General features: G+C 37.0%; 2 protein-coding genes across 4 annotated transcripts in view; one reads left to right on the top strand and one right to left on the bottom strand.

The window, feature by feature from the left end:
* LOC135196964 (sulfotransferase 1C4-like) overlaps positions 1 to 14,656 on the top strand; it is a 136,523-nt gene extending 121,867 nt beyond the window's left edge. The window contains exons 1-7 of one of the 3 annotated variants that reach the window (XM_064223822.1): positions 7,564 to 7,661; positions 9,712 to 9,893; positions 11,346 to 11,491; positions 12,478 to 12,685; positions 12,879 to 13,005; positions 13,586 to 13,888; positions 14,446 to 14,656. In XM_064223822.1, the coding sequence (XP_064079892.1) occupies positions 9,726 to 9,893; positions 11,346 to 11,491; positions 12,478 to 12,685; positions 12,879 to 13,005; positions 13,586 to 13,888; positions 14,446 to 14,558 (1,065 nt within the window). In that variant the 5' untranslated portion in view covers positions 7,564 to 7,661; positions 9,712 to 9,725 and the 3' untranslated portion in view covers positions 14,559 to 14,656. Of the gene's footprint in view, positions 1 to 7,563; positions 7,662 to 9,711; positions 9,894 to 11,345; positions 11,492 to 12,477; positions 12,686 to 12,878; positions 13,006 to 13,585; positions 13,889 to 14,445 lie in introns of those variants that run through there. The other 2 variants (XM_064223823.1, XM_064223825.1) reach the window with 2 other exon arrangements.
* Positions 1 to 18,821, bottom strand: part of LOC135196550 (uncharacterized) — a 110,890-nt gene that overhangs the window by 43,941 nt on the left and 48,128 nt on the right. The window contains 4 exon segments of the mRNA XM_064223398.1: positions 2,250 to 2,475; positions 2,575 to 2,718; positions 6,638 to 6,828; positions 7,037 to 7,047. Coding sequence (XP_064079468.1) covers positions 2,250 to 2,475; positions 2,575 to 2,718; positions 6,638 to 6,828; positions 7,037 to 7,047 — 572 coding nt within the window.

The following is an 18,821-nucleotide window of genomic DNA, read 5'->3' on the forward strand; positions in this document are numbered from 1 at the left end:
TTTTTATATAAGAATTATTTTCTATTGTACTCGTGTACTTCTTTTGATATGTGAATAATCAGACCAAGAATAATTGTAATAAAAAAGATGCCTATCCATCTGCCTTTTCATAGCCATTCAGTGGAACATTTCTCGTTTATGACCTGACTTTTGTGAAGGTCACAAACCACGGGGATGTTGCTCGGTTCTTTGACCTTCTCTTCTCTCTCCCTTTAATGCCTGGCGTTGGAATTCTTTCCTTGCTTCCGTTTTACCAGATTTCTATCATCTTATTTATTTCTTTTCATTGAGCATGGGGTAGATGAAAATATTTTTTACCTTACCACTCTTAACCGGCTTCAGCATTTAAAAGAGATATATATATATATATATATATATAATATATATATATATATACTATACATACTATATATATATATATATATATATATATATATATATATATATATATATATATCCTAAAGGCACTGGTAGAGGGAAAAAGATAATATATATAATTAAATAGTGGGGTTGATAACCTTAGCTCTTGCCGGTTAGAGACAGATGCAAACGCTGACTTTCTCGGAGATGCTGCGATCAAAAATAAATATAAAATACTGTGCGTGTGCATAATAGAGTTCGTCGATGTATTCCAAAGACATGTATACAATATATTTTTATATATATATATATATATATATATATATAGTATATGTTATATACGTATATTTTATATATAAATATATATATATATATATATATAGATATATATATATATATATATTACATAGAGAGAGAGAGACTTCTTACCTTCACAGATATCAAGCGACATATCAATTATTATCTACTTCTATCACTATATCCTAGGAATAAATGACACTCCAGAGAAATTATTGCAATGCTCCTTATCACTGCATCTAAACCAAAGTTCCAGGTTGGAATCGTGACTTGTACTGTTGCCTTTATCAATTATAATTCCCCTTGGGAGTCATTTATTCCTACAGGATATTTAATGCTCTATCAAGCTATATTTTCGGCTTAATATCTATCTATTTGTTTATCTATATAGATAGATAGATAAATAGCTCAAGCCACGTATGCCGTTTAACACCAGATTCGCTATAACAACTGGAATTATAATTGAAAAGTCCATTTGCCCGGGCCAGGATTCGAACCTGTGCCTCTGGTTTAGATACAAAGATATATAAACATCTGGCTTTGATCTTTTCGGTGGCCACAATAATAGAGATATAAGCTGATAATCGACTTTGCTGCACATATACCTGCCGAACTTATTTGTTTACTTGGATCCGTCTCCAGTCACATCCACCATGAGAGCAGATCGGTCACCTTCTTACTTGGCTGATTATGAGATTTTGTCACTGATCTCTCTCGGTAGCCGAGAGGCCAAAGTCGACTGTTTATCGTTGTAGCTAAACCAGAGGCCCAGGTTGAATCCTGGCAGGGCCTGATGCACTTATTAAGCAATATTTGTGGTTCAATAAACACGTAGTTACTTTAATAGCTGAAGTGTCTCCAGAAGGGCCCAAGCATGGGTATGGGGAGGGTACTACTTTCCGGGGGCCCGGACGTGTGGGGGGTCCCGTGACAGTAGCTCCTCAGCGGGCCACTCACAGTCGATCTCGTCGTACGTCTTGCATGATAATTTTCCTGTAGGATATTTAATGCTCTATCAAGAACGCTTGTTTATCATGCCTCAGGCCTTTCACAAACCGTTTCATTAAGCTAAGTTTTATATGTAGTGATGGCAAAATGATTTTCTCCTTTTTCACAAGTGGTTCATGAACAACATTGTGAGATCCTTGTGTCACTGAATCTCTTGGTAGCAATTCTGATCTATTGTAATGTTCCGATTTTGCCCGGCTGTCTCGCTAAATGGAAAGCACCTGTACTTTGTATAGCCAGTTTGCAATCCATTAAGAATGGCTACAACTTTCAGATCTGCACAGATAAGCCATTCATGTTCTTTATATTTGATGCAATCTAGAATGAAAGAAAGAATTTCACATGTCTCTTTTAAAGTTGCTGAGTGTGCCACTGGAATAGAAGGCAACTTGTTTCCTATGTGTAAAAGAACAGCTTTGATACTGTAGAGCGATCCATCAATAAATAACCTCCATTGACTGGGCTCTTAACTTATTTCAACAACATCGAAAAGTCCCTGAATATCGTTGCAGAAACAGAGATTAATCTCCATTGAATAGTACTGCTGTAAATCCATGAACGCTTTTAAATGTTGTAATACGTACATCTTCATCCAACAAATTCCATTCTTGCAGGCGAGAAGCTAGAAGTTCACTCTGCTGTTTGGTGAGAGAGAGATCACGAACCAAGTCATTCAGTTTACATTTTGGTATGAGAAGGGGTCTTCTTTCACGCTCAGACTGCTCATAAAAGTCGTCTTGTGATCCTGGCTCATCCGAGCAAGCAGTAGCATTGTTCAGTGCCCAAATTACGATGGTTTCAATGAAATATCTAGAAAGGATGTTAAGCAAAAATAGCAGTCAGTTAAATGGTCCATCGGCTCCCTCCATAACATTGGCACTCCAAATTAAGGAGAGTGAACTGGTGCACCTGACACAGCATATTTGAGGCACCCATCGCTTGTCTTGATCACTAACTTTGAAGCCAAAGTAAAGGTGATGCAGATGTTTCACATGAGTAGTCAGTGTCCTTTTGTACTGGTTTACTGTTAGAGATCCGCAGATATAACAGAAACTGTCGGGGAGATTTTACATTTCCTAGGCATTGTGGCTAATGACTGTTAGACTCAGGATGACCAACATGCACCTGTACATCACTTCAGTAGAATAACGGGAATAGGAACTGAAATAAAAGAGTTTCTTTCTAGGCTAGAGCTCACTTTGAAACTATTGTTGTAATACTCAACTATTCAATTATCTGAAAATGGGAAGTCACACAGTAAAACAAGTGGTATTTTCATGATTGAAACAATAAACGACCTTGAAAAGGGCTGTTGTCATTTCCAATTTTTTTTCACTATTGTACAGTGAATAATTAGTAAAAAAAAAGTTTTTTTTTAGATAATGATCATTTCAAGAACTACTACTACTGTATATATATATATGTGTGCATACAAATATAATTATTCATATATATATATATATATATATATATATATATATATATATATATATATATATATATGTATAACTGAATCACGAAAGTTAGGAACGGTGATAATCCATAAATAAAGATATATGGCACGAAGGAAAAAATAACGAAGGGAGTTTATTTTTCCTTCGTGGCATATATCTTTATATATATATATATATATATATATATATATATATATATATATATATGTGTGTGTGTGTGTGTGTGTATCGTATGTGTGTGCGTGTTACATATACACGATAATCCTAAATGGCACCTCCCCAGCCCCCATGAAAAATATCTAGATTCACCACCGACTCCTCCCCCCCCCCCCCCCCCCCCCCCCTCCGTTGCTGTTATTCATGGCCGCCGCTGTCTTCTCACCGTTATTCATGATTTACTCAGATGAGAAACAAATGAAAAGTTCATTTTGCAGCATCTCTGGGTTAAGATTTGAAATGTATTTTCAAACTACATCTGTCGCGCAAGTTGATTCCAAATTTTCAAGCAATGAGTTTCATTCTGAATTATGGTAAGTTGCCTAGCCTTCCCTCCCAATCTCTTACAGTGAACTGCGGTACTATCATAGCTTCAGTAAGTTCTTGCTTTTATTCTTCCCGATTCACTTATTCAGACTTTTAAGTTATATTAAGGAGTCCCTATTATGGCTGTGGATGTGATCATAATAGTGATTATGAATAAATTTCAGCTTTCGTTGTCACAAATGACTCAGACATGTATTAGGTATATTTCATCTTTAAAATTCAAAATGTAAACTTTTTAGCAAGTCCCATATTCTTTTTTTTCTCTCTTTTATTTAAAAATCATATCAAGTACATTTTACAAATAAATACATATGCTATATATGTAATTTATGTACACAAATTTACAAAAAAAAAATTTTTTAAATATCACAACACATCAAACCAATTCCTATCTATTTTTCATAAACTTTAAAATACACAGTTGACGTACTTATCAGTAAAAAATAAATTAATTTTTTCTTTAAGGAGAATTTTCATCAAATACCTATTGTTAGAACTTTATGCTTTTCTGTTTGTAATTAGCTTTAGTTTACCCTATTTTTTCGTTTACTTTAGTATCCCCTTCAGGGATTTAAGTTTTCTTCCTCCACGTTATTTTGAATTTCCCTTCCTGTTTTTGATCCTTTGCTTGTTTATTCTCAGAGTCCTGTTTTTGGTCTCCTTGGATCATTCCGAGGTGACTTTGGAAGTCCCTGTGCCTTGGTAAGGCAGTGTGTTTCTGGTCTTTCGTAATATACGACGTCTTTGGACTACTGCAAGTACAACTCCGTAATTCTGGAAGAATTTTCGTTATTTGGAGCTGGAGTCGTCCACATCACTGCGATTTCTCCTCTTGCTGTAGCCTTGGGCCAGTATTTGCCTGGGGGACCCCACCGAGTGCAGGTATAAGTCATCACATTTTTATTGATACTGTGGGACGTGAGGCCATTGTGTTAGTCAGGCCTGACTTTGGACCTCGTAAGGCTGTCCCTGTCTAGTAGCCTTTGTCTACGGACGTTGACGTGCTGGGATGAATAGTTCCTGTCACGTTTATCTGCTGATGCCATGCCCCATAGTTCAGCAGTTCCTGTTCACTCTAGGATCTCTGTGGAGGTTTAGTCTTTTGGTGGCCACCGTGTGTTAGAGGAAGGGATTTCCTTAAGATTTGTAAATCGTTAGGCTTCTATCTGGCCGACATTTCTTGTTTCTTTCAGAACCCCCTTTTATTTGGTATGTATGGTTTATGTGCTATCTTTAATGGTGTAGGAGATTTGCTTTAATTTTGTTTTCACTGTGTGATTGACATTCATTTATTATTGTATTTTTAGAGGTTGTGTTAATCATTTCTTTCTTTAGCAAATTTTATAATAAACTTTATGATTTTATTTATGGTATTTGTATCCCTCACTATTAGTATGCGCGCACTGTAGGTTATTTCACTCTCTGACTAACTTAGAGAACACCTGTTGAAAAGATAATGAGTGGTTCAGTTTTTCTGAATTTATGTTTAGACCTTTGTGAAGGGTCATAACACTACCATAACTAAATTTACTTTTTATAGACTTTATATATTTCATTTATATCAAAATTTAACTGTCTCCCTATCCAAATTGAATAGAAGTACCCCGTAGTTAGCATAATATACGTGTTATATATTTTTTCATTTTTACTTGAGAAATCTAACATTAGGTACTTAAGCCTATTCACACCCTTTATCTTACATATATCTTACTACTGGCTTTATAAACTTGCAAAAATAGTATATGTGCAATGAGTATTTTATATTATCACATCTATTACAATTATCACTCTTTTATCTTTAGCATAAACAGTCCATCATTCGCTGGTAGATTCATGGATATATTTGTACAGAAATTCTCTTTCACTTACTCCAATAAAGTGATGATTTACATTTTCCCAAATAAATTTCATATATATGCAGAAAATTATGAATATATACATGAATATGAGAAATTAAGTATAGATTATCAATAATCCTTAAAAAATTATTACCATTCTTTTGTTTTTATATAAGAAAAATTAATTGAAACAATATGTGTAACTGCGATGCTCAGCAGTTCTCATTTTGCTAGCAGGGTGATAATGCGGTAGCCAGCCCGCGAGTCCAGGCGGCGGGAGCACTGCCCTCTCAAGCAGTGTCAGTGAGCTGTTGGAGGGAGAAGGTGTGTTTTGAAATTCGTCAAAGCTTAATCAATATGTACTATTAGTGGTAGTGATCAAATTAGTGACGATTCTAATGATATGTAATGCAATGCAGAATAATCAAATCAGTGGCAAGTTGCAGTACTAAGTGGAAAAAAAATGTTAATGTCAATGAGTAAAATTCAAAGTAGTAGCTTTCGACATCGGTTCTGCTGCCTTCCTCAGCGAGAGAGAGAGAGAGAGAGTGTGTGTGTGTGTTTTTGTAGTTAATATCAAGGAATTTGAGAAAAAAAATATGTAATTATCGGCACCCCTATGAATGATAGCCACGAGCCGTCACTGGTACCACATCATCAATGGATTGGCCATCATGATGATGAAGTTTGATGCAATCTTCGGTGAACTTCAACCTGAACCCCTGAGCTTATAGTGTGTGGAACTAAAGCAGGCCCTTCATGAGTGAGATCCTAAAATGGTTGGGATTTTTTTTAGGATATTAAGCCCTATTAGCAATCCGTGTGCAAAAACAAGAGAAGCAAGGAGTTTGAGAGCTGGCACAATATCTCGACCAATACCTAGAGCAAATTGATATCTCGTTGCACCTAATTAGTACCTGCAGGCAAGGAGAATGGGAGGGGTACCTCACCGGTTTAGGGAATCAATTGAAATACTGCTTTGCCCATAACCTCCTTAATTATGCAAGGTTGATGCCACTTCACATTGCCCAAATGAATGCACTGGAGAAAGACGACCCAGCAACATGGGAAGCCCTCAAGTCTGGAGAATTTGTCATGAACAAATCTGAAATTCCATTCATAAGTTTGTTTACTGACCAAGCATTGACATTTTTACCCTTTCTGTCATATAGTGATGCCACATATTCATCAAGATCTACCTCAAGGTCTTCAGCAGAAGATACCCCAAGATTAGAAAAAGTATCCAGAAATTTGGGCTTACATTCTTCCAGCAGTTTCCAGCAGGTTGGTTTTTTCTTTGCAAAAGATGGAAGAGTTGTAGTTGTTGCCTGTGAAGGCATAAAAGCCAATAAGTGAAAGCTCTCTGTGCTGGTGTTAGGTCAATGTCACTCATTTTTCGATATTTGCCTGTGTTGCTATCTTGCATGTAAATTATTATTCGGGGACCAACTGGACTGTACTTTGCTTTGGAAGAGTAATGAATCACACATTTCAAGATGCAGCGACTACTGTCTGTCAAGGAATAAAAACTGATACCTTATCAATGCCTGAGATAATTTGAACAGTGAACAACGTTATCCAACTGAATGATAAGCAGTAAACATAAATGAAACCTCTTGTAAAAGGCTTTTGAAAGAAAGGATTTATCTAAGGTGGTTTTTCTAGACCAGAATATCATGATGTTTCTTAAATCGGGGTCATTTAGAGACTCCCTACTACTCCCCACCCACACCATGCTAGTTCATCAAATACATAAGGCTTAATTAACTAACTGAGTAAATTTTCAAGTTAATAAGAATGTGGTTTATATTATTTGTGTGTAAATGTAATGTATGGTATCTTTTCCTTAAAAATGGACCCATCCGGAAAGAACCCAGCTTTTGTTGGGTGCGTTCAGGATTTGGGTTTATTACTCAAGATATTCTTATTCTTCATGAAACTCTGGTCTAGAAACTGAACACAAAGTGATGCTTGGCTCATTTACAGCCTGGTCTAATGTGAAGTCACTCACGTATCGAGAACCACCCAATCACTGGCGTGCAGTGGGCGGGGCTTAGCTGCATGAGACCATTGATATCGCTGTAGCAATGTCATTGATCTTAGTTACTGTATTGTTGTTAGAGAAACTCGACACGAAGTACAGCGGGTAGATATAAATAGAGTAAGGGAATTGTCCATCTGAATAAGCATTTGGTTGCGTCTGTGATATCAGGAATAGAACATAATAGCTTTAAATAAACAGTTCTGTCTCTTCGGAGCGTGAAACACATTTTTACTTAGAGAATAAGGTCTGCGCTCTCTCTCTCACACACCTATGAACATATTCGTGGTTTGAGTTTGTGTATAAATGTGCAAATATAAAATGCTTCTTTTAAAGGAAGCCTATTACCTTTATGTAGCCCAGGACAGAAGGAAAATAGAACAATAGGGAGAAAAACACGCGGGAAAGAAAATGGATGTGTGTTAGTCAAGGAATAACATAAGCAGGAAGGGAATTCCAAAACTTAGATAGCAGAGGTAACCAAAGTAAAAAAATGAAAAAAAAAAAAAAAAAAACTGTGCCAACCTGAGAGGATTGCGGATTTGCTCCCACTTTCATTAGTGGGCAGATATTTACTTCAAAATAGACAGGACAGCAATTCTGCATTATGTAGAAAGTAAATGAACAACAACCCGCCCAACACACCACACCACGTTGTATTTATTGTGGGCTTGTTCATTCGGAATAGTAGTGTTTGTTTTGTTTGTTTGTATGGTGTTTTTACGTTGCATGGAACCAGTGGTTACTCAGCAACTGGACCAACGGTTTTACGTGACTTCCGAACCACGTCGAGAGTGAATGTCTATCACCAGAAATACACATCTCTCACCCGTCAGGGGAATGCCCGAGAATCAAACTCGCGGCCGCCGAGGTGGCAGGCCAAGACCATACCGATCACGCCACTGAGGCGCTCGTTCGGAGTAGTATGGCACCAATGATTCCGAAATCTTTTCTGTAAATTCCAAGGTTCGTTTGGGACCTTTCAAATAGTAAACAATCGTCTATAACAGCCACTATGTAGCTTCTCTTTACATAAAAGGCATGATTGGATTCTAAAGTCGTTTTATATGTGAGTTCAGGGTATTTGGTTTTTTTCCAACATTTTATCAATATGGGAGACTTAAAATAACCATAAATGTTTGTTTTCATTCATTCTTGTCCCTTGAAAGTGATAGCAGATAACTGTCAATTATTTAGAATAATTACAAAGAATTGATGCAGAAATCCCGTGGTTGTTCTCTACATTTACTGAATTATTCAGGTTTTTGTTGCAAACATTCGTATAGCTATTATCATTGCTAATAATCTTCCCTAAAATTTGGTTGTCAGTAAAATTTCCAAGAGCCTATTATTATTAAAAATGGTCTCATATATTTCCAGTAATTTTATTGTTATTCTTCTGACTACCAATCTTATCACTTGTTGTTCTGTTGTCGTTATCAAGGCAAATTGAATTTCTTCCTTGTTGGTTATTTGGAATAATTACAACGAATTGATGCAGAAATCCCGTAGTTGTTCTTTACATTTATAATTGAATTATTCAGGTTATTGTTGCAAACATTCGTATAGCTATTATCATTGCTAGCAATCTTGCCTAAAATTTGGTTGTCAGTAAAATTTCCAAGAGCCGATATTATTATGAAAAAGGAAGTCTCTTGTATTTCCAGTAATTTTATAGTTATTCTTATCAGTTGTTGTTCTCTTATCATTATCAATGCAAACTGAACTTCTCCCTTGATGGCTTTTGTTTGTGCTTAATAAGAAGCAAACAAATTCATCAGCTGCTTTGTTGAGAATGTAAACCGAAGTCGATCAACGTGTAAATGGTGGCAGGGTCTCGGACTTTTTGAAGAGAGAGAGGAGAGAGAGAGAGAGAGAGAGAGAGAGAGAGAGAGAGAGAGAGACTATTGATTCAGTCTGTACTATACGTGCATAGGAATATTTAGTACAATAATGCAAAACAACATTTACTTCTCTCTCTCTCTCTCTCATTTGTTGATGGGCTTCTGTTAAGTTTTTACTAAAGTTGCTTTGCACTATTAGTAAGTTTTTACTGATGTTGTTTTGCATTACTAATAATGCAAAACAGCATTAGTAAAAACTTAACAGAAGCCCCATCAGCAAATGAAAGAGAGAGAGAGAGAAGTAAATCTCTGTCACTCTTTCCTAGATCCTTCGAGGAAGATGAAGCTGCAGAGTGGCCACGAAGTGGTTCCTTTGGAAGGATCCGAAAAGGAGAAACAACTGAAGGATTTCCAGGGGTACGCAGACGGTCTAATTCGTCTGATGCCCGGCAGGTGGCTCTTTACTCGCAGGTTCCAGACCATCGCTGATCGCATTTATGATTTCCAGGTAGGTGATGTTGTTTTTGATTGAGTGGCCTTTTGCCAGCACGGGCTTTTGCTCATAGAGCAGCCCGTAATGTAAGTGATAGGTATAATTCCTAGAATTATTTAATATGGGTGCCACCTTGATTATATAATAACCCGAAAAGGAAAGGACCACCCACCTTACAAGCAATAACAACAATCTCCTAGCTAACAATCGCACCAACAGGAAAAGAGAAAGCTACAGGAGATTGTGGGAAGATACAAATATACTATAAGGACAAAATCAACAGGAAAGGGTACTGAGAGAAAGAATCCTTAGACTTGGCTAAATGCCATAATTCCCTACACCTAACAACAATGGCAGAGTATTAACGAGTATATAATACAGACTGGCGATCCAATAAATCAGTACGCTGATACTGCAGATTAGCGATGAAATAATCCTATAACCATACGGGTCGCACACATGTACGTAGGGTCAATCCTTCCTTGGCTGACGCACGTCATCAAAAGGGTAATTCTAGGCAATAACTCGGCACGAACTGCAAGAAACGCTCCCGCGAATACGACAGCCATTAGGGATTGGGGGGTCAAATGCATTTCGCCGTGTTTAGCACTAGCCTTGCGGGTTAATACAGTCGACCCCCCAGAAATAACGGTAAATTCTTTAATAAGCAACCCAAATACCATAGGAAACTGTAATTTCCAAAGAAATACCCTACGCGGAGTTGTACCTACCTAGATCTACCAAGCGCCGATTGACGACCTCAAGGAAACGAGTCAACGACATACAGAATGATCGTCTCTTCCGATCACATAAGAACAGACACCTGAGTGGTAGGTACGTCTCACTCAAGCCAAGCAGGTGAGACGCGAAGTCTCTCTCCCTTCATACGGAAGTCAAACAAGCTGCAGATACTGCCTATAATGCCTACGACGTCCAAGAACCCTCTTCTATTGGGAGGCCGTACACATATTTAACGTCCTGCGGATGCACCGACGCCGACGAAATCCCACACTGCTGACCGGTAACCACTGAACGCACCCTCACAAGGTGGCAATGATATGAAACATACAAACATACAAAACGATGGGAGAGTACAAAGACAGTTAACCAAAAATGAACAAAAGTCAAAAGATTTCACAGAGTTACGTTAATATCATCATCATCATCAGCCGTTGCTAGTCCACTACAGGACAAAGGCCTCAAGATATGTCCTTCCACTCCCGTCTTTGTTTGGTCTTTCTAAGTCAGTGTATACCCGCATATATATATATATATATATATATATATATTCTTATTTGATCCAAATGGATGTATTGACCTCTCGTAAACAAACCATTCGAAATGAATCAGTAGGTATCATATCAGCTTCAATAAAGGTCTTCAGTTATAATCAAGGTCCATATCTTAGCCATTATATCAACTAATAGGGCATTACTCTCTCTCTTCTCTCTCTCTCTCTCTCCGTAGCACAAGAAAAGTGACGTGGTGGTGATGACGTGGCCCAAGTGCGGTACGACCTGGACCCAGGAGATCGTCTGGACGATGATGAACAGCCCCGACCTGGACCATCCAGATTCCCACCTGCCCATCCTGACGAGGTCACCTTTTATCGAGTGGGTATTTCTTCTTTTTTCTTGATTATTTTCCTCCATTAGCTTCGTTATCATATTTTACAGCTTTGAGTTTTGCTTAGAGTTATTTTCTTCAGCAATCGAGATTTTATCCATGTATTGCAATCAGGAAAAGGTAATTTAACTTCCATGGCACTACAGGCTGAACTGAAGCATATTAATTTGCCTATTTCGGGCCAGTTTTGTAAACAAAGCAACACCAAAAAATGGCTTCCATTGATCCACTAACAGAGATTCACTTCTGTAAATAAAGCAACAGAAAATGGCTTCCATTCTCCATAACAGTCCAGTTTTGAAAGCAGAGGGCTTCCATTCAGCCATAACAGTCCAGTCAAAGTCAAACAGAAAATGGCTTCATTCATCCACTAACAGGGATCCAGTTTTGTAAACAAAGCAGCACAGAAAATGGCTTTTCATGACCCCTTAAGAGAAGACTAATGAGAACATGTCATAGTTGCATTAAGGCTTGGAGGAGGTAAGAGTTTTTCGCTAAAAAACAACTTCAAATCAGCTGAGCAATATAAGATTAATCAGAAGGACTTTCGCATTTGTCAAGGAGAATGTAGTAATGTACTGTGCTAGACAAAATAGCATACACTTTTCCTGAGTCCCAGTGTTTATAGACTCTTAAAGACGATTCCCGTAGGAGGTGTAGTGCCTTCGGCCCATAGCTGCAACCCCTTTTATCCCTATTACTGTACCTCCTTTCATATTATCTTTCTTCCATCTTACTCTCCACCCTCTCCTAACAATTGATTCATTGTGCAATTGCGAGGCTATCCTTCTGTTACACCTTTCAAAACTTTTTTACTGTTATTTTCAGTTTCAGCGCTGAATGATCTCATATGTCCCAGCGCTTGGCCTTTGGCCTAAATTCTATATTCTATTCTATTCTCTAAAGACAATAGAAAAAGCTCGAGGTAGCCTTTGTGAATAAACGCGTTGGTCTAGCTGGTTGTTTTTTTCAGGATGGACCTATTCACCCCAGCGCTAAAACCCGGAGAACTTCCTCCATCAGACGACCCATATTACGTGACTTTCAAGAAAGTGTGTCCTAATAAAAATCCTGCAGATGGGATGCACGTGCAATTGACAGAAGATTTCCCCGACCCTAGGCTTATCAAAACACACTTGCCGTTCTCTTTAGTGTCACCTTCGTTATTGGATACATGCAAGGTTATTTTATAAGTTTTCTTTCGTCTCCCAAATCTCGTTTTGATGTAGTAACTCCTATGGTCATCACGTCAGTATTATTATACAGATATAACAAGTTTTTGGGCACATATATTCTTTGAAATAATTTTGATACTGTTCTTGAGACTACAGTCAACCAGTCCTCAAAGTCTTGCTCTCTTTCCTTCGTCTGCAGGTGATCTACGTAGCGAGGAACCCGAAGGATGTCATTGTATCATTCCACCACCATTCAAAACTAGTGAAGTTGCATAATTACGTTGGAAGCTTTGCAGACTACGTACAGTACTTCGTCGATGACGACTGTAAGATTTATGCCATAATGCTTCTGCTGTTTTGCCTTGTTTTTGAACTCTTTAAAGATGGAAACCTCGTAGGCAACGTGGTTTAACTGGGATAATTGCAGTACATGAAGTTTCTATAACAATAGTTTTTTTATCAGCCTTGCTTTGCTCCCTTAATTATCTGAGATTTGTTAGCTATTTGCATTAGGCTTCTTAATATAATGAAGTAAATTTTATAATTTACAGTAAGGAATTCAACGCAATATGGAATTATATAGCTGGAGTTATATAGATGGAGTTGGTACAGATTCAAACAGAGTAGAACAGTGCAATATAATTAATTGATAGCAGAACGAAACAGAGAAGCTTATACAGAAAGCTATGTACAGGAAAGTTGAAACCATTACGTAGTAAGGACATAACCTGCAGTACATACTTATACAGAAAATAGCTTTACAGTCAAAAGATCTAGAACACTAGATAAGGGTTTAACACAGAATCAAGCAGAGAACCGCCTGACATGATTCAGAATAAACCAAACCACTGAAAGTTATTCCTTATTAACTCTTTCTTAATTCTCAACATCATTCATTCTCTTCAGTGATATATGGCCCATACTGGCTGCACCTGAAGGAGGCCTGGGAGAGGAAAGACCACAAAAACCTCCACTTCATCTTCTACGAGGACCTAAAAGCGAACCCTCTGGGAGAGATCAAGAAGCTGGACGCTTTCCTCAACACTAAACTGACAGATGCCCAGCTGGACGGCATAGTCAAATACACGTCCTTCAAGGAGATGAGGGCGAGGAACAACGCCCCTGTATTCAACTTCGAGCAAGGGGGAGTCACAGTGGAAATCTTGAATGACGAGGTCGTCAAGAAAAACGGAGGCTTCTTCAGAAAGGGTAATGTCAGTGTGGTCCAGTGTGGAGGGATGATTGTGTACTGAGCTGCAGCTTTGTGAATGTCTTGAAATGCTTATCAGTATTCAATAATAAAAACACATTCTTTGTACTAGTCTTCATTGGTTAAGTAGAAAGCCTCTGTAGAAAACCAAGTTTATTCAGATTAACCAGGTTTTCTACAGTGGTTTTTTTTCTTAATCAACGATCAGTAAGACTGGTCAGTTACAAAATAGCTGTTTCATTTTGTTCGGGCCTTTAGGGCAGAACCCGGCAGATGAATTGTCTTTTCTATAAATTCGATGTAATTTGAAAATTAATTTCCAAAGAAAGTGATTTTACGATATTACAGTTAAAGTTAAGTATATCTTAGTTTTACCAGACCACAGAGCTGATTAACAGCTCTCCTAGGGCTGGCCCGAAATTACAGTATGCAGTATACATACAAACTAAAAAAACTCAACTGTATACATTGTATGAATATCAACTAAAAAACGGTGTGTATTCTATACACTGAAACAATCACGTTGCAGCTTTTTAAAGATGATTTGTTTTTTCAGGAGAATCTGGAGACTGGAAAAACAAGTTCACCCCCGAAATGGACGCGAAGGTCAACCAATGGGTTCAGAAGAACTTGAACAACCTCGGTCTTGAATTCAAGTACGGAATTTAAAGTAGAAAAAATGACAAATTTTAAGTTACAGGTTTTATTTGATTTGTACGTCTATGAGATTATAAAGTATGAGAGAGAATTAATAAAAACTACTACTATACCGTATTTTTATATTGAGACGTTCGTATTATATTGTTCTCAGGATCTGTTATCTGTCATTGTCATCTCTGTAATTTATACATTTGTTTTATAGACAAATTTTAGATAAATTATTTAGTTGTTTCCACCTAAAGGCCGCTTAAGAAAAGCAAACTCATTTCCAGTCTCGTCACAGATAGAGAAAAGTAGATTCTGTGCTTCTGTTAAACTCTATTTTAATGCAAATAAGCACTCTTTGGAAATCAAAACACCAAAGAGAAAATGAAAATTAACTATTTCAAGAAACTAAATTTTGTACTTACACCGTTACTAACGCGTAGTAAATTGACTGAGTTATGCATTCTTCCTAAAACCCACCAAAGCAGTCATTTTTTGCTTTTTTCTCATCCCTCCTTAAAATAACTTTTAATATGAAAACCGATTGAAAAGAATCCATTAATGAATAAGGATGGCTGTGGTGAAAGTGAATAATAGAATGGTGATTGTGTAAAAGGTGATTTTAATTAATTCTACTACGCAATGGTAATCCCTATCTAACCTTTTTGACTACGACGTCCAGACAAATTGATTTGTCTGTTTTGCAAGTCTTAAAAGTAGGAAAAAGAGAGAGGTCGGAGTCTGGAATTCTTAAGCCTCTGACGTCATCCATTGTGCAAGAGGAAGGTGTCCAATGTCGTCCTTGTTAGATTATTGTACGATCCTATCTCCCTTCTTACCTCCCGTGTCAAGTGTCTCCTTTTGGAAATAGAACATGAGTTCGCTTAGTCAAATCGGCAACGGGATACTACTACCGAGAGAGAGAGAGAGAGAGAGAAGGGGGGAGGGCAAAGATCCTTGAGTGGAGAATGTCTTCATTAACATCTGATACCACTGATATTAAAATAAGCAAAGAACCTATGAGAATGGATGGGATGATTATGTGTATAAATGAATATAGTTTTTTCCATACGCTATATATACATATATACACACATATATATACATATATTTATGTGTATATATATGTATATATAGTGCATGGAAAAGAACTATATATGCCTATTCAAGAGACCCTCATATATGAATATAAGTAGATATTAAAACTTTCGGCTTGAATTCTTGGATTCGCCATCTTTTATTTTCATAAGAGAATCTCTTATATTCTTCATCCACAGGACCATTTTGGAAAAACAAGATATATATATATATATATATATATATATATATAATATATATATATATATATATATAGTAAATGCAGTTAATAACTTTAGGTGGGAAATTAATTTGCAGTTAATGAGGAGAAATGTAATCGTTCAAAAACAGTTTGTTATAGAACTTAATAAAAGATTCCAGATAGATAACTGAGATGAGGATTCTGGCTGTTCAAAAGTCTATATTAAAACAACCACAGCAATACTAACAATAACAAAAACAGGGAGGGATGCTCTTTTCGACTGACGAGGCGTTTCCCGCCTTTCCTCTTGTCTATTCCTTTCCTGTATGGGAAATGGCTTGGGATAAAAGGGCGTTCACCTCCTCTGTGCCCCCAAATAAATCTTTATTGTCTGGGCAATAGCTAAACTAATTGGCTCCTGACGCCTGTGTGACTTAGACATCTGCCATTTAACAATCGAGCTAATTAAACTCTAACGGAATGAACGTAGTGTAACCGACTTGCTAATTGTGGGGGAGATTCCCTTGCTGACTGATTTAATAGTCTCTCTCTCTCTCTCTCTCATTTATTGTTCCTCATGTTGTTTTGTATTATTGTACTAAAAATTGCTATGAATGTATAGAACAGACTGATTTAATGGCTGCCCCTCGCTTTCTCTCATTTGTTGCTGGAATTTCTATTTTGTTGTTACTCATGTTGTTTTGCATTATATTACTGAAAATTGCTATGCACGTATAGGACAGACTGATTTAATAGTTCTCTCTCTCTCTCTCTTTCATTTGTTGCTGGGATTTTCAGTTTGTCGTTCCTCGTGTTGTTTTGCATCATAGTACTAAAATTTTCTATGCACGTACAGTACAGACTTAATTAATTATTCTCTCTCTCTCTCTCTCTCTCATTTGTTGGTGGGTCTTCTCTTTTGTTGTTTTTCATGCTGTTTTGCATTATAGTACTAAAAGTTGCTATGCACGTACCGTCTCTCTCTCTCTCTCATTAGTTAATGGGGTTTCTGTTTGGTGACTGATATTTTTGTTTTGCATAATTACACTACAAATTGCTTTGAATAAAAATGCATGATATAAAAGAATTGTCTTTTCTTTGTATTTCATCAATTTGCCAATCTGCAACTTTGTGCAACGGCGATTTTGACAGTACTAAACAAGGAAACCCAGTGATAATGATAGCCTTTGCTTGTAATTGTAGGTCTTGATTCTGGCAACTATACCCATCTAGGTCTCTTGGCTATTTCAGAATAAATTCCCTTAAAATAATTTCGTTATCTATAAAAAAACAAGGCGTGATCCAACCTCCAGCTTACTCGAGGCGCGTGCTAAAACCTACGGTCAAATAGCACCTTGTTTCACCAAAAAAAAATTTAAATAAATACGCTATATTTTATTAGAAATAATCGTTCTGTACTGTTTAACATGCACATTATCATTCTTTTTTTTTTTTTTTTTTACTTTTACATTTTCATGCTAATAAATAAATTACAAATATCCTAAACTAAAATTCCGGTATCGTTACCTCAACGCCAAACACCTTTTTCAGACCGTTTTAGGCTTTTCGATAGGGCTTTCCAATCCCCCAACAAGAACAACAACAGCTAGAACAACAACAACAACAACGACAAAGTAGTATGTAGGCTTCTCCCCGTTAAAAAAAACAATACAAAATAAAACCTCATTGTTCCATTGCATAACCAGCTGGAGGTTACCCTTGAGATGCTGTTTGCTCAGCATTTACAGAATCTTATTCGACGGGAGAAGAATGCACAAACACAAAACGTCCCGTGAGACACAATACCCACTCTATTAATTCAGGGCGATTCTTCAATTCCTCTGGAATTAAAACCAGTAATGATGGTGGGTATTTATCGAAGGTCAAAATCAGATCATCAACGAAATCGTTTTCTGTGGCGTTGGATAGCCGCTAGGTATCTAATGGGATTCCAACGATTAAGCCCGCCACTAACGTTCAATTATGCCTGCACAGTTATAACTGCGCTGTCGGACTGTGCAGGCAAATCTTCGCCAATAACGATACAGGCCGTTTCCACAGTTCTCGGTAGGAAACATGGCGTCAACACACTATGCTCTGGCTGTAACTGAATTGCTGACATCATAAAAAAATAGTTCATAAACGTCAAGTAAGACGTCCAGTGAAAGGGTGGTTGATAAAAACGAATTAAATATTCCCATGTGAATTTGTTAAGTTTAAATTTGGCCCCAAGGACTTTCATAATGTTTATGAAATCTTTTATGAATGAAGGAAGAGTTCTATGGAAAGATAAGATCGTAATCGTTTGCTTTCGTTTCAAAGAGGACGCATATACTAGGCCTAATATTTTTTTCGGTTTCATGAAAATGGTTAATACAGATTTGTTTCCGTTTAAAGATTCACTTTTTTATGACTTGTTACAATGAAAGAAAATCCTTGGTTTACTACTGTCTTCCTGTGTTTCATTAGTGTGTTAATTAGTCTAATTTCATTTCGAAGCGAACTTCCGCGAGATGTAAGCAATGGAAAAACATACATAGTCCAATTTTGTTGAATTTGTTTCGTCAGAAAGTGGAATATTATATTGTTCTCAGTTTAAAAATGAACTACATACATGGTGCATAATCATGAATAGACGCATATAGACCCATTCTTGTTTTACATTATTTTGCCATAATAAATATCTATTCTCATTGAAAAACTGTCTTGCATATATGGTTTATAACTGAATAAACATACATTCATTCGTTCGTTCGTTCATCCATTTCTTCATTCATTCGTTTGTTCGTTTATTCCTTCATTCATCCATTTCTTCATTCATTCGTTCGTTTGTTCATTCCTTCCTTCCTTCGTTCATTCATTCCTTCCTTCCTTCCGTCCTTCATTCATTCCCTCTTTCCTCCTTCCTTCATTCATTCATTCTTTTTTCGTACATTCATTCATTCACTCAATTATTTTTCATTCACCCTTGTAAGGGTTCATGGTAAGACTGAGCTGCTGTGAGAATG

This window comes from Macrobrachium nipponense, chromosome 18 (assembly GCF_015104395.2).
Source record: "Macrobrachium nipponense isolate FS-2020 chromosome 18, ASM1510439v2, whole genome shotgun sequence".
In the NCBI taxonomy this organism is placed as follows: domain Eukaryota; kingdom Metazoa; phylum Arthropoda; class Malacostraca; order Decapoda; family Palaemonidae; genus Macrobrachium; species Macrobrachium nipponense.